At 22.9% G+C, this 27,433-nt stretch overlaps 1 protein-coding gene across 1 annotated transcript; it reads right to left on the bottom strand.

Moving 5' to 3' along the window:
• Positions 1–138: 138 nt before the first annotated feature.
• On the bottom strand, positions 139–27,177 carry Bma-vab-1 (ephrin receptor 1 precursor, putative; the record flags this gene model as incomplete). The annotated part of the gene is made up of 23 exons (XM_043078512.1): positions 139–319; positions 453–704; positions 1,074–1,330; positions 1,759–1,971; positions 2,081–2,236; positions 2,362–2,505; positions 2,747–2,884; positions 3,135–3,244; positions 3,413–3,481; positions 4,317–4,477; positions 4,643–4,794; positions 5,024–5,122; positions 5,231–5,339; positions 5,712–5,914; positions 6,489–6,586; positions 6,838–6,993; positions 12,673–12,789; positions 13,099–13,225; positions 16,012–16,174; positions 16,663–16,793; positions 17,632–17,775; positions 20,133–20,212; positions 27,057–27,177. 23 exons carry the CDS (start codon positions 27,175–27,177, stop codon positions 139–141), a joined length of 3,381 nt encoding a protein of 1,126 aa, XP_042934446.1.
• Between the last annotated feature and the right edge of the window lie 256 nt (positions 27,178–27,433).

Below are 27,433 nucleotides of genomic sequence, written 5' to 3'. Positions count from 1 at the left end.
TTACATATTAGATACTATCAAATGTCATTTCTTTTAATCATAATTTGTAATAATAATAATATATTTACATTTACTAATTCTAATATTCTATTTATCAAGTTTAAAAAATTAATTAAATAATTAATTGCATAATACTTATTATACGAAGAAGCTATCTTTATTAGATGTTGAAATTGATGATAGCACACGTGGCATTGTTGCAAGCCGTGATGAAGTACGGACAGGTGAATGCAACTGAGGAGAGAAATGATGCGGTGGCGGTAAGCGCTGATGTTCCGGGCGATTTCTCATATGTTGCAATGTTGTAGTTGGACATAGCCTTAAATAAATTTTATTAAAATATTTGTCTTTCTTTTCATCAAAAAATAAAAAGAAAATTCTCTGATATAAAATGATAATTTATTGAAGCTATTTAGATTACAATGAAATATACAATTAATACTTAAGAATACCTTTTTAATGCATTCCGTATCATCTGTACTTCTTCAGCAATTAACCCGTAACTGAGTAAATCAATATGTCCAAGACGTATCAAATCCGAGACTCTACTAACACCAGCCATATTAAGTTTTAATGCACAATGTCCCAAACCAATACGTTTCAAAAATTCATCCAATGAAAGTTGTGAGGATAATGATAACGATGCTGCTGATATTTCCGCATCAAGCGTACGTGGAAGTGTACCAAATGTTGAAAATCCAACACTATAAATTTTTATTTATTAATTTCTATTGAAATATGTTATCTTTAATAAAACAAATGGTTTAAAAATGATAAAAAAAGAAATAAGAAATTTCAAAATTCTAATGTTTCACAATTCAAATCATTTTTAAATTATTTGAAATTAAGAAAAAAAAAGAAAAAAATCTTAATATACAATTGATACAAATTAATTTCTTACAAATATCTTATTAATTTGCTTATTATTGATTAAAACATCATTTTTTTTCGTTTTTTAAATATATAAATATTTCTTAATGCTCAATTAATTTAACTTAATCGAAACTAATGACTTATTATAAATAAGTAATTACAACTTATTTTAATATTAAACTATTCCATATCAAACTTACTTTGATAATGTCGTATTATCCAAATAAATACCATCACTATAGATCAGTGCTGGCTGACGAACATATTCTTCGAGAATTTTAAGAATTTGCGCAAAAGTTGGTCTCTTATGACGATCGATATGCCAACATTGTAACATTAAATTATGCAATGATATCGGTGTATCCATCGGTGACGGTAAACGATATCCCAGTGTTATTTCACTGATTACTTTTTGATTCGTCCAATCCCAGTATGGTCGTTCACCAAATGAACAAACCTGTAATAATGAAACAATTTGCTAGAAATTAATTCCTAATCAATTTTTTAAATTCGTAAATTTTTCTTTTTTAATTTGATATCAATAAGAAGCATAATGCACTGATATTTTGATAATTATTACGAATGTATTAGTGATATTTCGATAATTATTGCCCGAGTAAAATGATATTATAGAACCATTTAGGGATACACTGAGTAAAATGACATTATATTTGATAGAAGATCATAATTTTTCAGATTATTTCATAATTTATTATTCAACTGACCATTAAAAAAAAAAAAAAAAAAAATTATTTTGACCTAATTTTTCACGTTAACATATATATTTATAATTTTTATTTGTTAGAATATAAATTTTTAAATGCTTCAAATTTCTAAATGTCATAATTTTGTTCAACTCCAATAATTTCTTATCAAATAAATCACCTCCCACATAACAACACCAAAACTCCAAACATCTGAGGCAGCGGTAAATTTTCGATGTGTTATAGCTTCAGGTGCTGTCCAGCGGACAGGTATTTTACCACCATTTGTTGTATATTCTTGTTCAACAGAACCTTCAACACCACGACTTAATCCAAAATCAGCAATTTTACACAGCAAATTTGAATCAACCAAGACATTTCGAGCAGCTAAATCCTATAAAAAAAGTATCGATAATAATTAATAATAATAAATTTCATTCATTCATTTCATAAAAATATTTGTTAAATAAAAGCATTAAAAAAAAAAAAAAAAAAAAAATTACCCTATGTACAAAGCCTTTTTCCGTAAGATATTTCATTCCAGCTGCTATACCTCGCAACATTTCAATTATTTGCATCAATTTCAATACTCCATTATCATTCTTTCGTAAGAACTGATCCAATGATCCATTTTCCATATATTCAATTACAATCATAATCTAATAAATAATTCATCAATTATTAAAAAAATTTAATAAAAATTTTAAAAATATTAGAAATTGAACTTCTTTTAACATTTAGTAATTATAATTTAACAAAAAAGAGAGAAAAAAGGAAAACTTACTGGTTCATTTTTTGTAACCACACCAATTAATCGAATTACATTTTCATGAGTAAATTGTCCCATAATAGATGCTTCCATTAGAAAATCACCTTTAGCTTTATCACTACTACCTGGTTTCAGTGTTTTAATAGCAACTGTTTGTACCTGTAAATATTTTAAACTAATCTTTAAAAATAGTAGCTTGGCTAAAATGAACCAAACTTTAATTTTTAGTACAGCAATTCAACTTAAACATTTAAGAATTGAAATTCATTTTAAAAATTTTACATATTTAATAATAAATGCAACATAAAAACAACATGTAATTCTTGTTTCACGCATGATATATATTTAGTATAAAATATAATTATGACCCTTCAAAATTTAATTTATAAAAATGTCTTACTTGACAAATATCAGAAGAGGTCATCCTATACGATGGTTGCAAAATTCCTTTGCAGACTTCACCAAATTCACCACTACCAATTATCTCGGTGATACGTATCAAAGCTGGATCAACATCATTTGTAAATTCCAATAAAGCCTATAAATTAATTTATTACTACAAAATTGTAAAAATTACAAAATATCATTTATTTATCATCTTTTAAAATATATTTATTAAAATTTTGAAAAAAAAAAAACAAATAAACCAGTAACAAAATTAATAACAATTAAAATTATGAATTCATTGTAAAATAATTAAAATTTGATAAAATTGTCAAGCTTTTGCTAAAAAAAACAAACGCTTAAATCATAATTATTCGTTTATCACTATCAACAAAATGATTTACCTGATTTGGATCCTCATATGCTGCTGGATCAACATACGGTTTAAAACGAGTAATAGTTTCACCATAATTAGTTGATTGTGATGAACCATAATTTATTAGTGGCGAACTCACTAAAAATTATTTAAATAAGGATAGAAAATGATAAGCTTTTTTTGCTTTTGTAAAAAAAAGAATCGTATTAATAATACTAATAATTATGAATCCAAAATACTAAAATATGAATGAAAATAATGACGATAAAATCAAATTTATGTTTAGCAATCAATAAATAAACCTACATTTTCCACGAAAAAAATTTTGCACATGACCTTGTGAAACTGGTGCACTAAAGTCTGGTGTTAATGTGCCTGAAAATTAACCTTTACTTTATCAGTGTTCAAACAAATTATTTAATTGCATTCAAACTATAAACAACAATTATTGTAAAAATTTCAATAGCAAAACATGCGGAATCAATTAGATAATTAAGAGTTTGTTTAGCAAATAACACAATTATTAATAATCTTTCTTTTATTTAAACATTGCAAATTAATTTAAAGAATAAAATTTTGTATTGTGGAATGTTAGTCTTTTTTTTTGTTCGAAATTACATTTAAATAGGCTTAAAACTATGCACATTTTAGTATGAATAGAAATAAAAATTCAAATAAATTTGAAAATTATAAATATAATTACGAAGCTACACTTAAGTAAAATTTTTAATATTTCACCTGTGTTTTAGCAACTTAGGCAAGACAACAGATACACAAAAGCATTTTATAAAAAATGAAAAATAAAAAAAAAAAAAAATTAAAATTATTTTCACTGAGATTGCCTACCATAAGAACAAGAATAATGCCGAACTGAAATAACAATGGAAGCGAAATGTGAACCTATCAGTTGTCACTTATCATTAGTTATCAATAACTACTATGTGTAATTGGATAGTAGGAACAGTTAACCATAATTCGGAAAGTATATTATAAGGCAAATAATTGTCTTAGCTTATTTACATAGCAAATATATGTAGCGCTGGTTAATGTGCATAAACAAACAATCAATATTGTTTGCTTTACTAGCATAGCAATAGCACAGGTGTTTTTTTTTTTCTTTTTTTAATAGTATAAAAGTATTTGTGAGTATAAATTTTTAATTTTAAATTTAAAATTAGAAAGGTGAGGAAAAGTGAATAAATGCAAATACCATTTTTATAAGAATCGATACCATCACAATCACTTAATCGTTTTCGATTTCGATTTTGTCGTAGACAAATGAGTAGCGTGAGCAGGACGATAACTACGAAGGTACAAATTAATAAAACCCAAATCCATAACGGTGGTCCAGGAGATGACCAATGCAAATCGCTAAAAATAATTTGAGAGGAGAGAATTTGAATACATTAATAAATTTGAGAAATATATAAGCTAATCCGAATATATTAGCAAATTTCAGAAATATATCAAATAAAAATTAAATACAGTAAAATTTATTATTATAATAAAATAATCAAAATAAATGTATTAATTTACACAATGCTATTATTATGCATATATTCATCATTAATATCAATATCATCGTCATCAACATGGTGGCTTATTGGTGCAAACGGTAAACCATGACCAGTTTGATACCACAACGGTTCACTCCATGTGCCATATCCATGTTCGTTTACTATACGTACCTATAATACAAACAAATTTTTGGAAATAAATCAATAAATTAAAAATTGAAAACACACTTGAAATTTCTCAATATGGCTTAAATTATTAACAAAATATCATTCTTTCTTTTCCGTTTTTTTGGATTTCAATTAATTCTATCTTATTAAAGTTATGAAAAATTTAAGTTTAAATATATAAATAAGTAATAAAGAAACAAATAAAAACAAATTAATTAATTAATTAACTTACCCTAAATGAATACATAAATTGTGGTTTTAAACTTTCAAATGTATAATAGCTTCGTGTGGTTTTTACAACTGCTGATGAATCATTGTGTAATGATTCAATCTGAATGAAATACAACAAGCTGAATTAAACCGATTTAAAAAATAAATAAAATAAAATAAAAACAAGAAAATTGACTTTATTATAAAATTAAATTTTTCATTAACTAACTTCATAAGAGAGTTCGTTCTTCATTGTACCTATTGGCTTCCATGCAATTGTCACACCATTTTCTTGTATACTTTCGATTCGAAGACCATTTACTACTGGTACCGTAGTTCTGCAATCATGCATACTTATGATTAATTTCTTTAAGCATAAAATCGAGTAAGGACGAAATATGCTTGAGTGTGGTACCAATCATATTAATTATCACTGCTTGAGTGTGGTACCAATCATATTAATTATCACTGCTTGAGTGTGGTACCAATCATATTAATTATCACTGCTTGAGTGTGGTACCAAATCATATTAATTATCACTTAAAATTTCGACGATTAAGCTTTACATATTACTACGATAAATGTGATACTATAATACATGCAATATTACAATATCTGTAATACTTATATGAGGCGTAGATTATACAGAATAAAAATTATTTCTGTCCATAACAAAAGAATAAATTTATAAAAAAAGAAAACAAGTCTACCGTGTAGTAAATTCAACCAATGCATATTGGCTAACAACCGATTCAACCTTTGACACTTTATTTTCCGCAAAAATTAACACCGTATAAGTGGTACCAGCTTTTAAAGCAGTTAATTGTAAACGTTGCGTTGTGAATGTTTTTCCGGCTGGATGAGCTATTGTTGTTGACGGACATTCGGGACATTGGTAACGATACCACAATTCCTGTAAGCATAAAAATATAAATGAATAAAAGTTTGATTAATTGACTGCAAAACTAATAAGTAAAATAATTTCGAATAATTTCACAATTAATTAATCAGGCATGTGGTAATAATTTCGACGTTAATTTGTCAAACATAATTTTTTTAGAGTGCTGTCACTGTTAAATTATCAGTGAAAAATCTGAATAACATCAAATGATCGAATAACTTTACATAATGTCATTTGTCAGTGTGAAATAATTTCGAGTAATTTAGCGAAATAAAATCGACTAGTATTTGTATTTTTATCAATCATGAAATAATTATAACTAAGATCTTTGTCAATCAGACCATAATTTTTTAAATAATGTGAGATAAATTCGAATAATACTGCCATTTTTCTTAATTAATTTCATCGGAAAAATGTTACATTCTTCGAAAAACATTTTGAATAGTGTATGAATACATTAAAATATATGTGTTAAGAATAAGTAAAATTTTTCCATTTTTTTTTTAAAATTTTCCATTCTTTCTTGAAATTTATTCGTCCATTACAAATTTAATTAATAAAATATCAAACGTCCCCTTAAATTAACCTTTCGTCCACCAAGCACCAATGGTTCATCCCATTCAATTATAACAGATGTATCATCAATTCGTGCTACTACAACGTGTGATGGTTTCGATGGTGGCTCTATAAACAATCTTCCTTTCCATTTCTATTTTTATTTTTTGTTCAGTTTTACTATTCAAATATAAAAATAAGAAATCAATGAATTTTAACAATTAATCTGTTATATTTTATAAATCAAAATGATATTAAACTGATATATTGTTATTTTATGAAAACATTTACATTAAAAAAAAAAAATTAGTCACCATAAAAAAATAACCTACCATTTCATAATAATATAGAATTTAAATGAGCAAAAAAAAGAGACTTACGTGTACAGGAAAATTCAGGTCCTTCGTCGTCTGCCCTATAATAACCCGCGTCACATTGACATTCCGCACTACCAATATGTCGTGTACTGCTATGTCCAGGACATGACTCACAATCTCCCAAACCATTTTTTGCTTTGTATGATTGAATAGAGCAAGCTAAAATTTGCTAATAATAACATTGTAAAATTTTAGAAGAAAAAAAAAGGAAAAAAATTAAATTATCTGAAAAGAGTTTATTTTTTTTATTTCACTCAAAAATAAAAGTATCAAAATCACTTTAATTCGCTCAATTTCGATCATACTTTTTTGAAAGAATAAATTAAATGTAAAGATAATACTAATTCACAACACATATGCTTATCATATTATAAAATGTTACCTTTTGAATGATAACTAATAAATTATCTCTTTTCTCCCTTTTTCACATAGTATTTTAATAATTTTTATTAATTTTAATATGAATGGATCAGATTCTTCAAGATATCAAAAATTCAAATGATTTAATAAAATATTCATGATTCAAGTTCTTGAAACTACTTTAAAAAAAAGGATATAATTTCATCCGGTATCATTTTAAAAGACTAAAAAAGAAATACGTAATGAGAATTTCACAGACATCTAGAATTTAAATGATTTCAAATTAAATATTTAATTAAATCTTCGAAACTACTTGAAATCAAATATCACATGACTGATTCATTAAAACTAAGAAAATATACATATGTAAACACATATAAAATATTGTGAATTCATTTTATTTCATTCATTTAAAACTTTTCAAAAAACTAAATTTTCATTTTTAAACTCTAATAAATTACATTCTATTCTTTCAGTCCTGCATGACTTTCGAAAAATAAAATAAAATCAAATATAGGCGATTTTATCGTTCATCAAAATTTTCACTACCATTTTCTTTCTCACCATTTTTTTCTTTTTCATATCATTTAATCATTATCATTCAGGGCGCAAATGACCATTCCATCGGTAATAATGATGATACTATGCTCTTTTTTTGCTCCTTTCCGGTTTTTGTCTTTCATCTTATTCCTATTTATCTTTTTAATCTGTCGTTGTTTTTTTTTTTTTAATGCAAATTTTGTCACTACAAAATATTGATTGGAAATTTGTTATCATTATGTCAGAAATAAAAAACATTTATTGGTAGTTGAAAATTTTCTTACAACTTTTGGTACTTTAAAAATTCTACTAATGATGACCTTTGTAGCATTTCAATTTAACCTTACTTTTTTCTCGTTCTCACTCTCTCTCTCTCCCTCTCTTTGTCTCGCCCATTCTTATTTTGACATTACAACTTTAAAATGATGAAAAATTTTGATAAAATAAATGCGAATTTTCATTGAAAAGAAATTTACTTTTCGATTAAAATTTAAAAGAAAAAAAAATTCTTTCATTCGGAAAAAAAATGAAAACGGAAGAAAAATAACAAAGTATTAAAAATATTTGCAATTAATTATGCTACAAAACAATAATTACTTTGTTTAAATTTATATATTATAATTTCAGTATTTTTATTATTTATTATTGTTATTGCTATTATAATACAAAGTATTTCATGCGGACCTTTTGAGAAAAAATTATAGTAATCCAATTTGAAATTCGAAATTCAATTTTATTCTACATTAATTTCATTACTACACTATGAAATTTCGATCAAACCAATTTGAAAATTGAATTTCAATTCAAAATTGCACATACTACTAATTACCTATTTCATTTTCATTGCATTTTGGAACTTCTATATCATTTCCAACAAAAAATTAAAAAAAAAATTGTTATAGTCAAATATAAAGACAAATTTCTTGGAGTGTTACCTAATTTTAGCATTTATTTTCATTTAATTTGTTCAATACAAATATAAACACTCCCCCTCTCCCCAAGTTCAATACATCGAGGTGACAACATCTTAGTTGTCATTGACCCGCGAATGATTACAAATGTAAAAACTCGTCGATAAGAAAGTACAAAGTACAATTAATTTCATAGAAAATGTATATGAAATTTAATAGTTAATAAGAATAGAAAGATTGATGGTTATTAATCTTTTCCATATTGTCAATCTTCATTACAATCTTCCATTAATGTATTGCAAAACAAAAAGAAAAAAACATTAACGAATTTTAATTTAACACTTCAATTTAACAAATAAAAATAAAAAATTATTTTTGCAAAAGAATTTATCATAAAAAATATAACTTAAAATCTCTTCTTAATTAAAAATTTTGCAAATTTTTAAATTAGTTTAATTAAAAACAAGTTCCAAAAGCGAACAAATATTTTTTTAAATGATAAACAGAAAATAACTGATTAATAAATGGCACAAAATTTACAATTAATACTGAAAAGGATAAATATAATTGGTAATATTTGTCCCTATGATTTCAAAAATGTTAAAGAAATAAGAATTTTAGTTTCCATATATTGAAAATAATTAAAAAGGGAAACAGAATTCCGAGATGAATAGAGATGTTTAAATAATGCTAATTTATGCATCATCAAAGTAATTTTCCTCTGATTGATTTAATGGTTGTTGCTATTGATGTTATTGTTGTTGTTAAAGAAGAAGCGGTAAGAATAATGAATATGCTAGGATGTGATAAATGCAAATACATTGAATTAAAGACAGAAAGTAAATTAGATTAATCAATTAACAATTTCTTTTATGAAATGAACATATATATGAAATAAGATAAAATTAAATGAAATAAAATGCATAATATAATATTGATAAGAGATCTTAATGAAGAATGAAGTAAATTCCAGAAATATTCTTTTCATTATTAAATATTTTAATAAAAAAAAAAAGAACAATTGTATCAGAAATGTTAAGATAAACCTATTTAAATAGATTAAAATATTATGATAAACTCAAATCATGCAAAGATTCAAGTAGATTAATGTGCTGATAGAAAAAAGTATGCTCAATTTGAAAAAATTCGAAATAATTATTACTGATATCATCGTTATCAAAAAAAAAAAAAATTTATTAGCACTTATTTTATTTGAAGTTCTTTGTTGTTTTTTTTCTCGATTTTTGTTGAAATTAATCTAATTAATCAGCTTTCATAAAAAAAAAAATTAGTAAATTATACATTATCATTAATAGTTCAACTTTTAAATACTTCATCTGCTTATCGAATTTGCGTAAATTATTTTGATGCGTTATTCTTTAAAAATTATTCTTTAATACTTTCATCAGAAGATAATAAAAGTTACCAAAAAAAATTCTAAAATCCTAGAGCAATTAAAAATAGAATTGGTTGAAATAAATTAAAAATAATAGAATTATATACCATACCAAATAGGAACAATGATAAAATATATATCAATACCAAATTAATTAACATAGTATTAAGCAAATATAAATTAGTCAAAACATGTGTAAGATAATGATATATATGGGTTTAATTTAGTTATTATTCAAATTAATTAATACATTAAGATAAAAACCTAGGTGCAAAATTATTCATTCAGTTATAAATTAAAATAATAGATGTAATTAATTCATAACTATGATAAAAGCTATGTTGGTAATATTAGAATTTTTCGTTTTTTTCTTCAACTTAATATTATCAAAGAATTTTATTCTCATCATTGAAACACATATTGGAAATGTTTTATTATTCGTTCATCCCATTTTTATATAATTTCTAAATTGTATATCTGTTGACAGTTCTGCTAATGAACAAATTTGTTTACATGGAAACAAACAAATTATCATCCCATGCATGATAATTAATAACTTTGTTGCAATTAAAAGTAATTTTTGTTGACAATATTTTGCATGCGAATTGTGCAGTGAAACGGAAAATACTAATTCTCTTTGTAAAATTATAAATAATTTCTCAGTCATTCCTAGCAAATATGTATGTATTAGTTGATAAATTATGTTAATTCAATTTTTGCTTTTGTTCAAAAAATTTTCTAAAATTTAATGCTTTATTTTAAAACAAATCTATTTTTCACATTTGATATTAATGTTTAGTATTCTGCTTACATTGCTTTTTCTTTCCCCATTTCATTCCAAAAATTTCAACTAAAACTAATGCTTGCAATAAAGTAGTAAAAAATTTGAAAATTATAACTAGTTCGGGTAAGTTAATATATACCTTGGAAATTTCTTAAAATAACTTAAAAAAACTAAAGATATACTTTATGCTGAGGAAAACGAGGAAAGATAATCATCATTTATAGCCAGGTAAGTCTATTTTAAAATATGATTAAAAGAATTTTAAAATACCTAAAATAGTAAAATATTGTTCATTGTTTGCAAGGAATTATTTCATTAAACCATTTACAAATACATAATGGAAAGTAAATAAGACTAATTAATAGATAGAAATTATAGTAGCTAGAAAAAATGGTACAATTGAAAATCTCTGAAAAATTTAAGTCTTCACATTTTAGTTTTGTTTCTCCAATTCCTTCTTTTTTAAATTTGATTAATAAATCAAAATTACCTTTCATTTTCACCTTTCACATTATTTCACATCATTTTACATTCCAGTCAAGCTTTTTCGGTCAAATTTGATCTCAAGAAAAAAAAAAAAAACCTTTCCCTTCTTTTCTTTTTTGTCATTCACCGAAAAGAAATAAAAGAGTAAAAAAAAAAAAAAAAGGAAAAGAAATCACATCTTAATGTATCAAATAACGTCAATAACTCACACAATACAACAATGACCTTTCTATAACCTTTAACCTTTAATTCATTATAAGCCTAAAGTAATTAACTTCTGGACATTAACTATTCAACTCTCTCACATCATCATTTTTTCTTTTTGAAAGTTCAAATACACTGCGACATAATTTGCAATTTATAACGTACTTAGTAATCTTGATAGGAAATGATATTACAGTAATCACACATACCGTAGTAGCAGCGGCGCCACTACTGCTACTACGGTATATATACTATTATTAGTTATATTTACAATGTTAGCAGAAATATCACTAATTGTAGTAGTAGTAGAGGTTGAAATATGATCAATATTACTATTATTATTACTGGTATTATGCTGACCTCTTAAGGTTGTCTCTTCTTATTGCTTCCTCTTTTCCCTCAAACATTATTAATATTTAATAACCTTTGAGACCATTAATTTTATAAAGAAAGAACTTTTAATAGCATCAGTTTGTCCTTCATATCTTCCTTTACATTTATTTATCCTTTTTTTCCCTCCTTTTCCCTCTCTCTCTCTCTCTCTCTCTATTAAAGGAACAAAATTAGCTGCGACAAAATGAAAGAATAAGCGTAAATGTAAAACCTATACTATCAGGTCATTATTTGTCAACGATTTAATGGAGACTACTCTTCTCTCTTTATTTTACTAATCCTTTCTTTACCAATAACAGAAATTAATAGAACTAATATTTTAGTTTATGAATCGTTTTTTCTCTTTTGAATTAAAATATATTTCTTGAAAAATAAGTTTCAACAAAATAAAAAAATCCATCCACTTTATTCATAGTTACACTTTTAACTTTTTTGAATATATTTTAAAATTAATAATAAATATATTAGTTATTAAATGAAAAGAAAAAAGAAATAATTATTTGCATCATTTCACCTATAAAAACTCGGGCAAAATTCATTATAATGTAATTAATATTAATTAAAATAAAGTTTTCGTATTATTGAAGTATTTAAAAAAAGCTCATCAATCTTCTTGATAAATAAAAGAAAAAACAAATCTGTAAAAAAAATTATTTAAATAATATAATATTTGGTATTAATAGCTATCAAATATTTTATTATTCAATCTTCTTTTCTTCAAAGAAAGAAAATAAATAAATAAATTAATTAAATACTTTACTAACCAGTACATGTATTATACTTAATCGATGATGCATAACCTTTGTCACAATAACATTCACCATTTGCCATATCCCATGACCCCGTTGCTTTACAAACATATGTTGGTTGTTTGATGCTATCTAAAATTTAAAGTAATATCTAAAAATTTTATAATAAATAACACTTAAAACATACGTGAAAGCATATTAAAAAAAAATGTAATTTAAAAACGTATTAAAAAAATAACATAAAACAAGAAATGTATTGAAAGAATAATGTGAAAAATGTCAGGAAAATATTGTATATATATATATGCATAAATTATATAATAATAAATAATAATATTAAATATAATAAAATATAAAAACAAAGTGTTAAAAAAAAATCAAAAAATTTTTGTTCGAAAAAAAAAGATTAAAAAAATTTTTTAATTAAAAAAAAAACCATACCAATCGGTGAAGAATTTGGAACACATTTACCATTTACAGCAATAATTGAATGCGCTTCTGCACCAGTTACTGTCTGTGGATAATGTACAAATGCGCGAGTTATTTCTGGACATACTTCGTAAAAAATCTGAAATTAAATTAAATTAAAAAATTCCTTCCCTTTCTGTCCATTTTTTTTTTCTTTGAAAGTCTAAACTAAATTAATTAAATTATAAAAATTCCTTCTTTTTCTGGTTACTTTTCTCTTTTTTGCTTCTATGTAATGATGTTAAAAAAATTAAATTTTGTTGAAAAATTTTCGAATAAAAAAAACTGTTAGGACAGAACTTTTTTTTTGGCTCATATCAAAAAAAGTATCACTAAATTGTAAAATTATAAATTATTAGTTTGTCAGTAAGTTTTAAATTGTAAAAGGATGCACTTCATTTCAAATTCAAAAATATATAAACAAAATTTTTTTTCTTTCAAATCTTTTGAATTAATTTCAACTTGGTAAAATAATAAATTGTTGTTTTGTATTGTAAAGCAATTGTTTCATTATCTAATTATTTTTTCATTTATTTCATCACTTAAATAGCATACATAAAAATAATTTAAAATTTATCTCATCTGATTTACATAAAATTGAGTGCAATTTAAATCTTGAATATCAGTAGTACTTGATTACTTGTTTTGAATGAAGAAATATGCATGGCAAGAAATGAAAAATATATAATTTGTTATTATTTAATAATTTATCAAATTACTATTACTTCGCTTTTCTAAAAGTTTTTTTCTTTTAAATCTTTAATCTCAAACATAATTCGAGACAAGAAATAATAAAATAAATCAACATATTTAAAAAAAAAGAACTTTGCATTCGAATTTAATTCATTTAACTATTCATACACTAAAATTTAACCCATTTAATTAAGTTTTCTTTAGCTTTTCCATTTTATTTCCATCATTTCATCCTTATAATGTTAATGAAATTAAATTTAAATTTCGTTTCCCAATGCTTGATACAAACTCTAAATGATTGAAATAATGCTAGAGAGAGGGAGAAATTCAATAAAAATACTGATGAAATTGCGTGTTGTAATCATCTTCCTCATTGTCCTCTCCTTAGTCTCATTTTATTAAATTTTATTTCATCAATAAAATTCCTAAACTTTCACTATTTAATAATTCATCATCTCTTCAATCTTCAATGATACAATAACTAAAATTGAATTTTCATATTGTTATTAATTTCAAAATGAATAAATAGCATTAATTAATAAAATTTGTTGATTGAAATTCGTGCAAAATTGCAATCATATATTTAAAATTTTCATTATGCAAAAATTAATTAATGAATTCGTATAAACATAAACATGGCTTATTGGATAAGTAATCTTTGTATTTTTGATAATATTTGATGATTGTATATTTTCATTATAAATTTAATTTTTAAAAAAATATTTTTTCGTTTTCATGGGTTTTAAATAAAAAATCAAATTAAAAAAAAAGCAATAACAGGAAAAAATTAACAAATAAATGCGGTTAAAATTTTTCTCTCACAAAATTTAAAATATTTTATTTTTTAATTAAAACAATTTTTTTTTCAAACTTTTTTTTTACAAAAGAAGCATTAATTTAAATTGTTAAAAATTATCTTTTCGTTTTTCGTTCTTTTTTTTTTCCTTTCATAACTTTCATCTCTATAAAATTATCATCATTTTCTTTCGTTTTTTTTTTTTTTTTTCATCTCATTAAAAATTTGAACTTTTTTTTGCCTCATTAAAACTTTTAGAAATTATTAAAAGAGCATAACAAAAATGTACTGTATAAATGAATTGACAAAATTAATAAAAAGGGAGAATCATTTTGACAAGAATGACAAGGCTCCAATAAATGATGATTTTTATGATCCTGTTTAGCACTACTCTAATTCATTACTGTTGACCTTTAGATGGATAGATGGATAGGTCAATAGAACTGAAACGATCATCATAAAACTATCTTAATTACCCATAAAATTGGTTGTTTCCATTGATTTGTGAAAGAGGGTCATTAAACTCTAAAATTACACTTTTAAAAAGAAAATTTTAATTATTATTTGTTCACTTTTTCGTAATTGCTATTCTATCATTTTTCTCAACATTTTTTAATATTTAAATTCATTTTTTTTAAAACTTTTATTATATAAAAACAATAATAACATTTGTGATCTTTTTAAAGGTTTTTTTTTCTTTGTTTGTTCATATATTTCTTCAAAGAAATATACACAAATAAAGCACATAAGGTCATATATAATATGCTATAAAAGGTTAAAGGTTAGGCATATGTCTCTTTATATTATTTAGCATTGAGGATTGTTATTGTTAAATATCTCAAAAACAACAATGTAATTTTAAAATGTTGTGCTTTTTTAAAACTAATTTTACTTTTCTTTTAACTACTTTTTCCTTACTGTCATTATTTTTAATAATATTTAAATTCATCTTTTCTTCTTAAAATATGTTTTTTTTTTTTTTTTTTTTTTTTTTAGTAAGAGAATAATGATAATTTTTAATGTATTTTTTAAATGATTTATTTCAAATTCATTAAATGAATAACAAAATTTTAATTAAAAAAGTCGGTGTGATTGTTTATTTCGCATTCCCATTTTTTTTTACCTTCTTTAACTTAATTTAATTTCATTAAATTTTGATCAAAATATACAAAATGATCATTTAATAAAATGGATAAAAAAACTAATTGTACAATTTCTAAAAAAAAATTCTAATTTGAATGAAATTACTGTCATTTTTGTATGAAATATAAGTACACATAAAATTTAGCTTAATTTTTTGATTTATTTTAAAATTCAACCAAGAAATTTTCATCAAATTTTACTTTATTTATTTGCTTTTTTTTTTTTTTCAATAAATATAATAAAATAATACAAACCTTAACATTAAGTATTGATATACAAGCACCCGAATCACGAAAAGCGAAATATACAGCATCTTTAGTAACCGTGTAGCTACGAATTTCTTGATTTACAGCAGCAGTTGTTGGATCAGATTTCGAATATCGTCCTGTATCAGCCGTTATTCGATCTATTAAATCCCTAAAAAATAAAAGATTAAATTAATTTTTCTTAATTTTGCTTAAATTTTAAATTAAAAATTTGTATAGCATTATTATTTATTTATTTCATTCATTCATCCATATATTTTTCTTACACATTTATTTACCTACTTATTGATTAATTGATTTGTTAATTTACTTGTCACCTATTTATTTGTAATTATAATAATAATAATTATTGCTATTACTGCATTACCATTATTTAATAATGTCTAAAAACTAAATATGTAAAATGTTAATGCAACAATTTTACTGTCTAAAAAATCATAAACCGTCTAAAAAAATTCAAAAAAAAAAAGGAAGCTCAAATCGATCCCTCAATTTTGAATATTTTAATTTATTTTAATGAATTTACAAAGTTTCTTCCTTTTTCCATAAAGGATTAAATTTATTTTTCCAAGGGATTATTTAATTTTGTTTAAAAAAATAATTTACTAAAAAAAGTTTAAAAAATTGGGATTTACTTACCAATAATCAGAATTCCAAATGTTTTGATATTTCTCATTATTCATTACCTGAACACCATATAAACGGAACGTTTCCTTGCATGAACGAGCATTACCTGGGAACTCACTACAATCACGCATTGTAAATGTTACCTGAAATAAAAACAAATCCCATTAAATGATAAATTCAATAAAATAATTTCAAAAATTACTAGCAAGTTTAAAAAGTAGAAAAATATAGAAAATTTTTTTTCCAAATTAAGAAATTATTTCAAAATAATTTCTATACAATGTAAAAAAAAAAGAAAACAAATTACTTTAGTTTTTAAAAGTAATTTGTTTTCATGTACTTTTTTTTATTAAATATGATTAAATTTTGATCAATTTACTATAAAAGATTTTATTTCAATTTAAATAAAAAACTATTAATATTCCAAATAAAATTCTTTCATCTCTCTGTCACCAAAAAACAAAAAAATACGTTTTTTTAGTGCTTTTTTAAAAATGAATTCATCCATTTTAAATTTTTATTTGCTTTCAAAAGAAAAAAATTCAAAGAAAAAAATAAATAATTCAGTTCATAAAAAATATAATTTAAAAAAAGAAATTTCATAAAGATTAAAAATTGAAAAACAACTTTGTCTTCCTTTAATTTTGTAATCAAAATAGAATTTTGATTAAAGTGAAAAATTTTTTCAATTTTCTTCGTTTTTTATTTATATTAGGTTGTTGATTATAGCAAAAAGCAGGTTTAAATTTTTGAATTAAAATTAATGATTAAAATTAACTAAACAATTTTAAAAAAGTAAAAATTTCTAATAATAAAAAAAAAACAAATATCATTAAAATAATAATAAAGAAGAAAAACATTCGGAATTTTTTCTTTTGTTCTTTAAATCATATCAACAAATCTATTTTTTTTTTTTTTCATTTAATTTTATAAAAGAAAAGGAAAAAACTGAAAAGTTAACTCAATAATTAATTAACTAACCTCGACGTGCAAACGATTTGCTCCATTAACATGAATTATTGGTGTTCGTAACCAATTGTCAACATTTTGCTGATCAACGTTACAAACAACGTACGCACGACGATTATCAATACCGTCCGGTCCGCGATACGTTTCTTCAAGCCACTTTAAAATAAAGAAAGTAAAAAGTGGAAGGAATTAAAATAAATTTTTAAAAAATTAAAATTATAATTTCGAATATTTAAAATAATATATGATAACAAAAAAAGAACAAAAAAGTCTCATTTCATAAATTCATTAAAAAAATAAAAAATAAATAAAAAAGAAAAGAATTTGAATTAAAATAAAAGACGAGCTATTAATATAATTAAAAAATGTATTACAATTAGAAATTATTTGTTATAAATAATTTAAGTTAATTTTTATTTTTTTGATTTAATTAATACAACTATATTTTACAATGATTATTTCATAATGAATAACAAATTTGTTTTCTTATCATAACTTGCATTTACCACTTTAATCCCTTCTTTTTCATATATAAATATTAAAAATGCAAAAGGTAATAACAAAGAGAGAGAGAAAGAGAGAAAGGGAGAGAGAGGGAAAATAATAATTTTGATCCTACAGGTGTGCACGGGTTTTTCCTTCCATTCTCTTTTTTTTTTGCTTCCTTTTTGTCACATTTCCATTATAATAGTAAATTTGGACATTTGGACAACACAATGCTATTCCACTGGTCACTAATAAGCACTTTTAAATAAAAAAAAAGGAAAGATTTTTCCCTCGCATTCATAAACTATTTTATTACATTCCATTCTAAACTAATTTTAATCAAAAAAGGGTGAAAGAAAGAAAGAGAGAGAGAAGGAGAGAAAAAGAGAAAAAAATGGAGGAAAAAGCTAATTTTGCAAAAAATTAGTTTTAAAATATATCCAAAATTTTTTAACATTTTACATGTTATCTTAACCATTCATAGTTTTGCATTTATTAAAATTTATTAAATTGTATATTTTTACAGATAAATTATTTTTTTTTCCAAAAAAAATTTAAAAATAAATAAATTAATTGTAATTAACATTCATCCATTTTTTACAATAATTTTTAAGAATGAGAAGAGAAAAAAAGCCTTTCCATTCTTGAATTATTTTTGAATTAATTATTTATAAATTATTCTTCCATGCATCGATTTGTTCATTTTGTCCATCTATTTTATGCATAGATGACCCAACCATCTCATAAGACAATGGTCACTACAGAACACAAAGATACATTCGGGTACACTACTGGTCAATACTACTGGTCAGTCATCTATAAATGACCTCATTAGTGAAATTTCTTAAATAGTTCATTGGTGATAACATTGGATTATTTGTCATTCATTCATTAAGCATATAATTTTAATAATAATAAAATAATTAACAAAAAAGAATTAATTTTTCTTTTTAAAAATTTTTGTTCGTCTAATTGTTGAATTATTTAATAATGCAACCATTTATAGTGGTTTATTCAATTTTTGTGAAAATAGAAATGAATGAATAAACAAATAAATAATAAAAATTTCGGATAAAAAGAAAAGAAAAAATTTATGGAATTTTTGAATGCATTTTTTTCTATTATTCATTACTTCACAAAAATTTTTTTATTGTTTCTGTAAAAAAAAAAAAAGAAAAAAAAAGCTGAAAATCTGTCGGAGCAAAAAAAGAGAAAAAGAAACAAGACAGATTCGTTGGTTTCCTTTTTTCATTTAAAAAAAAATTTTGAATGATTTCATTTCTTTACCCAAAATTCATCTATCTTTACATTGTAAAATTTTACGAGACATAATTAATTAAATTCGAAATAAATTACTGATCGAAATTTTGTTAAAGTTTAAAATTATCATTGCAAATTGTTATCATCATTTTGCATACTATTATTTCTTCTAAGTTTAGGAATAAAAATAAAAAAAAATTCCATTCCACCTAATTTCGAAAAAAAAAAATTACTTCCACTAAATTTAAATTGACCTATCTTAGCATTTTCAAATAAAAATTGTTGTCATTGTTGTCGCAGTGTTATTTGTTTATTGTTTGTCACATTGTGATGTTGTCGGAATAATGACATCGAAAATTACAAACAGCGCCAACTACTACCGCCCCTACTATTATTTACAAATCTCATAATGACACTCTAATAAACGTCAAGGTTAATTGACTTATTTAATGGATTCTTCTCTGACATTAAAAAATTGTAAAATAGCAAAATTCAAAAAAGAAAAACAGAAAAACCATGTAAATTATAAAAATCAAATTTATTTCCTAAATTTAATTTCATTAAAAAAATATTTTTTTTTAAATGAAATAAAACAGAGTAAATTTATAAACAAGAAAATTTTTTTTTGCATAAATTATTAAAATTTAAATACTTCCAAGCAAATATATATAAGAATGAAAAATTGTTTCACATATATTTCCTTTGTTTTATAATAAAATTTATTTGCAAATATTTGAATGAATAAATAATTTTTGAATGTAACTTACTCCAATTTCATCATCATCCATATTTGAATGCGTTTGCCAACGTAATTCAGTGGTTGAATTTGATGTATCGAGTAGAATAACTAAAAACAAACAAATTAAATTTAAAAAAATTAGAAAAAGATAAGAAAAATAAAATGGAATAAAAATAAAATCTTCCATTAAATTAGATTTGCAGAATAAGACGCAACTTTGTTATCATTTAAAAAAAAAAAACTTCAATGTTAATAATAATTAGCATTGAGATAAAAAATTTTTAAATGTTGAAATTAGCAGAAAAACATCAAAATTCTAAGATTAGGGATAGATTATTATTATTATTATTATTACTAATTAATAGTGTAATTATTATTAGTAGTAGCAATAGTGATAACAGTAGCATTATTTCATTATTACTAATTAATACTAATTATTACTGTTATTATATATTAATGTAACATGAATTTTGAAAGTAATTACTAATTAAATGAATGAAGTATTAGCATAGAAAGGAAATGAATAAATTCTATATTTTCATCAAATCATTTTCCTTTTTTAGCTAATAATGAATTTGATTAAATTTCACAGTCAAAAAATCATGGTATAAAAGACAAAGAATGAAAAAAAAAAACATAATAATAATAAAATGACAAAATTGATGTTTTTTTTGCAATAAATTATAATTATGAAAAATTTTCCGAAGTATAAATTCAATTAAAAATGTAAAAAATGATATTGTCAAGCAATAGGAATGTGCAAATGATTGTAAATTTTAATAATAAATAAAATAACAATTAATTACACAGTAATTAATACTTCATTAACATCACTTTTTTTTTCACATTTCATTTTTTGTTCTTTCTTTCTTTATTCCTTCAGAGAAAAACAAAAAATGTCGAAAATTTTTTGAAAACAAAAATAAGAATGAAAAAAAAAAAAGGAAGATCCCTCTGTACGGAATTTTATATTTCAGTATTCAATTTTTGATAATAATTATTTTCCAACAAGCATATTTGATTAAAATGTGAGAATTTCTTAACCATTAAACAATAGGAGCACATCGGCAAATGAGATAAGTGGATCGTTCAGACTTGTTGAAATGTCACCAATGATTTAAAATGTCACCAATTCATGCTAAATTATCCAGCAATAATCACTGATTCTATTTAAATTAGAAATTAATTTCCACAGCACATTACGTTATGCCTATCAATTTCCATTACTAATTTTTCTTCCTTTTTGCAAATATAATAAAAACTATTTTTAATAAATCATTATTTCAAAATTTACAACTATTGTCCTTTTACAAAATTTTCATCAATTGATTATTTAGACTGAAAAAATTTCTAAAATTCCATTCTATAACTTTTTTGAAATTATCTTTATTAAAACTTTAATTAATTTTCTTTTTCTATCGTTTTCTTTTCATTTCACTCAATAAACAGGAAAGGAAAATGTTAGAAATTGAAGGCATTAAGAAAATTAAAAAAACAATAAAAATTTTTTAAAATTTCATCTAAAAAAAAAGGGAAAGAAATAAGAAAAATTTTGAAGTATAACTTGAAAAAAAAAAAAAAAAAAAAAACATATCAAAATGACATTTAAAACTATTAATTATTTTTCAATCTTCGTTTTTTTTTCCTCTTAAAATTTCTTTTAGCAATAGTTTTCAAATAGTTACAGCAAAAAAAAAGCTAAAAAAAAATGTGCGGAAGAAAATTTAGGACAAACACATAAAAACCGTTACTAACAGATAGGAAAATGTTTTATTTCAAATAGAAAGCATAAAAAAGTTTTCATTTTTTTACGAAAAAGTGAAAAGTAGCAAAAACTTTTCATTTCCATTAAAATTTGCAATTTTACTTTTTGTTTCTTTTAAAACGTTTTCAGTATTTTACTTCGTTTATTACTATTATTATTATTATTGTTTTATCTTTCTTTATCCATAAGTGCCATCATTAAAGTTAAACATTTTGAAATGAAAGTTTAAAAAAAAAAAATTCAATAAGTATAATCGATAAAGCATTGAGTAAATTAAAAATTTTCCTCTTCAATTTAATTTAATGAATAATGCGAAAAAAAGTTATAGAAAAGTCAAAAGTAAGCTTTTGTTTTTTTCATATTAAAATACATTCGGTTTGCTTTCTTCTTTTGCCAAAATATTCTCTCATTGTTATGACAAATATTTAATTTTACTAAATTTTATATGAAATAAATTTCAAAATTGAATATTAAAGTAATCAACTAAAAACTAATATAAATGTATTTTAAAAATGCTTAAAATTTCGGCAACATTAAACTGTTTCGAAAATGTTTAAAAATTGTCTAAAATAATATAACAAAAAAGATTTTTCATTAAAATATTCTCTTATTGTTATGACAAATATTTAATTATGAATGAATATTCCATCATTTCTAAGTCCTTTTATTAAATTTTTCGAAGTGTTATTATTTACTTTAGAGATGAATAAATGAATGAATGAATTGAGCTAAACTTTTGATAATAAAACAAAGAGAAACACGGAGAGAGGGAGAGAGAGAGAGAGAGAGAGAGGGGAGAGGGAGGAATGGAAAGAAAGGAAGCAAATGATAAAAATCCAATGCTTATCATTTTTATTTCTAATATAGTAATTAATTTAAAATATTAAAACATCTGCATCCATTTGTCATACAGCTAATATGAATAGAAAAATCGAATTGAAGAAAAAAAGAGCCAAAAATTAATTATTCATTGGTAGTCTCAGACAGCAAATATTATTAATTTAATGTATATTACTTATATTAGTTACTTAATATTACTAATTTAATGTATATTACTTATATTAGTTACTTAATATTACTAATTTAATGTATATTACTTATATTAGTTACTTAATATTACTATTTCTAGTACCTTAACTTCTACTGCTAATGCTACTGTTTATTGATGAAAGGGAAAAAAGTGAGAAGAATTAAAAATATTATCCTAAACTATATAGAGACAGTTTCGAAAAAAAGTTAGAAATTTAATGAAAAAATGAATTTGATGAGAAAAAAGAAAGAGAGAAAGAGAAAAAAATTCATAAGAAAATGAACATAATAAAAATATAAATTAGTGTTTTATGCAATAAAAAAATATTTAAATTAAATTAAAATTTAAAATTAAAAATTGTAATTTATCATTGGGGACAAAATAAATAAGATTTGTAATTAAAAAATAAAATAAAATTTTTTTTAACACACAATTATCAATAATGCACATACAAATTCTTCTTTCCTTTCTTCATTTTTTCTTTTTTTAATTAAACTGTGTCAAATTATAATTGAATTTTAGAATGATATTTAAGTTTCATTATAAGACTATAATGAATACGACAATAAAGAATTGCTATACATATTAATTAATTAAATATTGAAATAAAAAATTTACAGTCTTAAAAATCACATATTAAAACTATTAATAAATAAAACCATTAAGTAAAATATTAATATTAAAAAAATAATAGCAATGTTTAAATTAATTTTTAAAATATAAAATTAATGCTAAAATGGATAAATATTAATTTGCACCGAAAATTTTACTATCATTTCCAACATTTGTCCAACTATTGCTATTCAATTAAGCAATTTATCATTAAACTGACAATCCTTTTCGGTAAATGAATGATAAATGAATGACTGTTACACAGAAGTGAAAAGAAAGCCGATCATGATAAACATTCTTTATGAACTATTTACTGATAAGAATAATCACATCAATGAATTATTACGATTATAGTGAAAGGAATGATAGTGAAGATAATTATTATCTTCTCTATCAAACATATAAATTATATAATTATCTCTTGTTTCAATTCAATAATTGATTATCAGTACTATCACTGCTAACCGTATCACTTATGATACGATTTAAATGCTATCATTATTAACATTTATAGTATCATTTTTGTAAACTTTTAAAGGCATTCACAGTATTATTCTTATCATTCCTTTAATATTATCATATCTCCTTCCTATACTCTATATTTATTTTAAATACCATTCTTATCATTATCAATGCAAATTATTTACTAGATATAGTGATAGGAAGAAGAGTAAAGCATATGCATAATGTTTATTCTAAATATTTGATCTTTTTAACTATCTCTCCTCTAACCTTTAACCTTTCAAAGTGGTCAACTGAAGATGACATTATTATTTATCATTATTATTTATGATTATTGTGAAATATAACAAAAACTTTTTCAGCAAATAGAATTCTTTTCAGTAAATAGAATCAATCTAATATAAATTAACATTGTCCAAATTTTTCGTCTTAATTAATTGGAAAAGTTGTAATGAATTATTGTTCATCATATTGCTAAATAATAAAAGATAAAAAAGATTTAATCATATTTATTGTTTTATATTTATTACTATTCATTATTTCGTTCTTTTTTTAGATGACAACAGCAACATTTTCATTACACTTCCATAGATTAAAAAACAAAAAAAGAAAATTCATCATTAATTTTGTAAATATCATTAAAGCATTATCAATTGGTACAATTTAATTAATTCAATTTTAAAGCTATTGAATAATCAATTAATTTTCTTCCTTTTTTTAAATACTTAAATTCGTTAATGTTCTACTTATATGATAAAAAATAATTAATTTAGCCTAATAACTGTAATATAAAAGAAAATAAAAAAGTTTTAATTCTAAAATTCCCAAAATATGCTTTTGCTTGTTTTGTTATCTTTCAAATTTTTCAAAGAATTTTTTTTCTTTTTTAAGTAAAATATCATTCAGTACATTTTAATGTGATTTTCATTCTTTCCTTTTTTTTTTAAAAAACTTTTTATCCATTCTTTCCCATCATTTTTTCTTCAATTTCCACTTTTCCCACTCATAAATTTTCTACATTTATTCCAAAAAAAAGCAAAAAAAAAAAAAAACAACAAAAAAGTTTTTTTTCATTTTGAAATAAAACAATTAGCCAAAATTTATAGAGAATTAAACTTCCCTCTCTTCTAAATAAAACTGAAAAAAAAAGAGGCATATGACTAGAAATGACCAAGTATATAAGATAAAAGAGCCAAGGAAGTATATGATTAAAAGATGGCCAAATATCATATTAGTACTTTCATCATATAATGAAGCTTAAAAAAAAGTTGAAACTTTGAAAAATATTTAAAGCATTTTACCGAACGTTTCCTAATTAATCAAAACATATATTTTACATTTAATCATTCTTTCTCATTCTTATTACAAATTAAAATTATTTCAGTTTAAAATTTATCACTTTTTCTGTTTCATCCTTTTTTTTTGCTATAATTTGATGTTTGCGTAAAAATTTGAATTAAATATAAAATTAATATTTTTGGATAAAATTAATGATAATTCCAACTTTTAATCTGACATAAATTGTAGTATATCTGATAAGAGCATATCAGCACAGACAGATTTTTCGTCTCATTCTTTCTTCCTAGTAATATTATGATAAGATTGCATGGATAATTAAACAAATTTACCCTTAATCGTAATTATTTCCCATAGATTCATTTATTCAAAATCATTTTTTTTTTGGGAAAAAAAAAATTAGATCTTATCATTGCTTATCATACATTCTATCTATCTATCAATCATAATTAGAATAAAACACTTTTCTCATCAAATCTTACCTTTGGAAATATTTCATTTTTACACAATTAATTATTACAGGTGACATACATACCTGTGCGCATGCGTGTGTGTGTATGTAAGTCTGTCTGTCCAGTTCGTATGAGTGTCAAAAATTTTAATGATATTAATTTATTTTGTAGCCAAAAACAAAAATATAAACACACGCATACACACACATATATATATTATACACAATTTTCATTAGCTACTTTATTCATTTACAAATTAGCATAATTTTACATTGGTAATTAATTAAACTACTTTTTTTACTTGATACTTCTTAACTTTATATATTTTTAGAATTAGATTTGCAAAAAAATTATTTCTTTAAAAATCATATTTTTTTTTAAAAAAAAGAAGTTTTAAATAGAAAAAGAAAAACAGATTTTTTTTTTTTCTTAAAAAACATAATCCTTTTTACAATTATAAGGTTTTAAAGCACTGAAAATTTTTAAAATTTTCTCAATTAAAAAAAACTCTTGTCAAAATATATTGTAAATCTATTGTTTGATGTTTGCAAATCAGAGGCAAAAAAAGAAGAAAGAAAATGTTTGCAAAATGGCCTAAATTTTTAATGGTATTGAATGATTTATAAATTTATACAAAACTATTAGACGAAGAATAAATTTTAATCTTGTACAAATCAAAAGAGGAAAGAAAAAAAACGAGGAAAAATTTGGATTAAAATTTTCAAATTTTTTTTAAAAATAAATCTTCGAAACTCTTTTTATTTTTGGTCAACAATGAAAAACTCTTTAATAATTAGAATCAATTTTTGACAACTATAATAAATATTTTAGGTTAACTCTTTTTCGTTTCTTTTATTTTTTCTTTTTCTCATCCTACAATGGATGACATTTAAAAAGGAGAATTTATGCAAAGAAAAAAAAGGACATTCAATGACAATGCATTTCCTCAATTTATATAAAAGTATCTAACATTTTGCTACAGCACCGCCATCAAACACCGCCAATGACAATAGCAACAACAGAAACAGCAAATCGGTCATTTATATTTAATAGGTGAACTAAAAATAAAAAGAAAAAATTTCTTTTTTCTTGGCATAACAGAAATTATAGAAATGTAAATAAATAATTAAACAAATTTTCAATAATAAATAATAAAATTTAATATATAAAAGAAAAGAATTTACTATGATATTTTTGTATGACATTTTTACATTATAATTAAACCAATTATGTAATATTTCTTTTTACTTCTCCAAATGAAAAATGAGATTAAAAAGAGACAGAGGGAAAGAGAGAGAGAGAGAGAAAGGTGAAAAAGAAAAAAAAATTTCATACCTTTTTTAGATGTGACCATAGACCATAGTGTAAACAGTAGTAGTAGTTGATGAATTGAGAATGAAATCAATTTCACTGTAACGGTCGGCGATAATACCGGGCTGTTCACAGGTGGCTGCATAAGCGCCCCTAGTTGCCCGAGGTTAAAGGTTAATTTGATCGTTCAAAAATAATTTGCACAAAACTAAGCCAGGAAGATAAGTGGAAGAAATGGAGGAAGAATAAGAAATAAAAAACTTTCCCAACTGAAATATGCAAATATTAGCAAATAATTAATTGGGAAGGCAATTTAATTTTAGCAGTTAAATTATTTGCTTATTTGATAGCATTTGCTTCAAATATATCATCAGTTCCATTAAGCAATATCGATCGCCAAG

Source organism: Brugia malayi (genome assembly GCF_000002995.4).
Source record: "Brugia malayi strain FR3 genome assembly, contig: Bm_v4_Chr2_contig_001, whole genome shotgun sequence".
Classification (NCBI taxonomy): Eukaryota; Metazoa; Nematoda; class Chromadorea; order Rhabditida; family Onchocercidae; genus Brugia; species Brugia malayi.
This window is presented reverse-complemented; position numbering and strand designations above follow the sequence as displayed.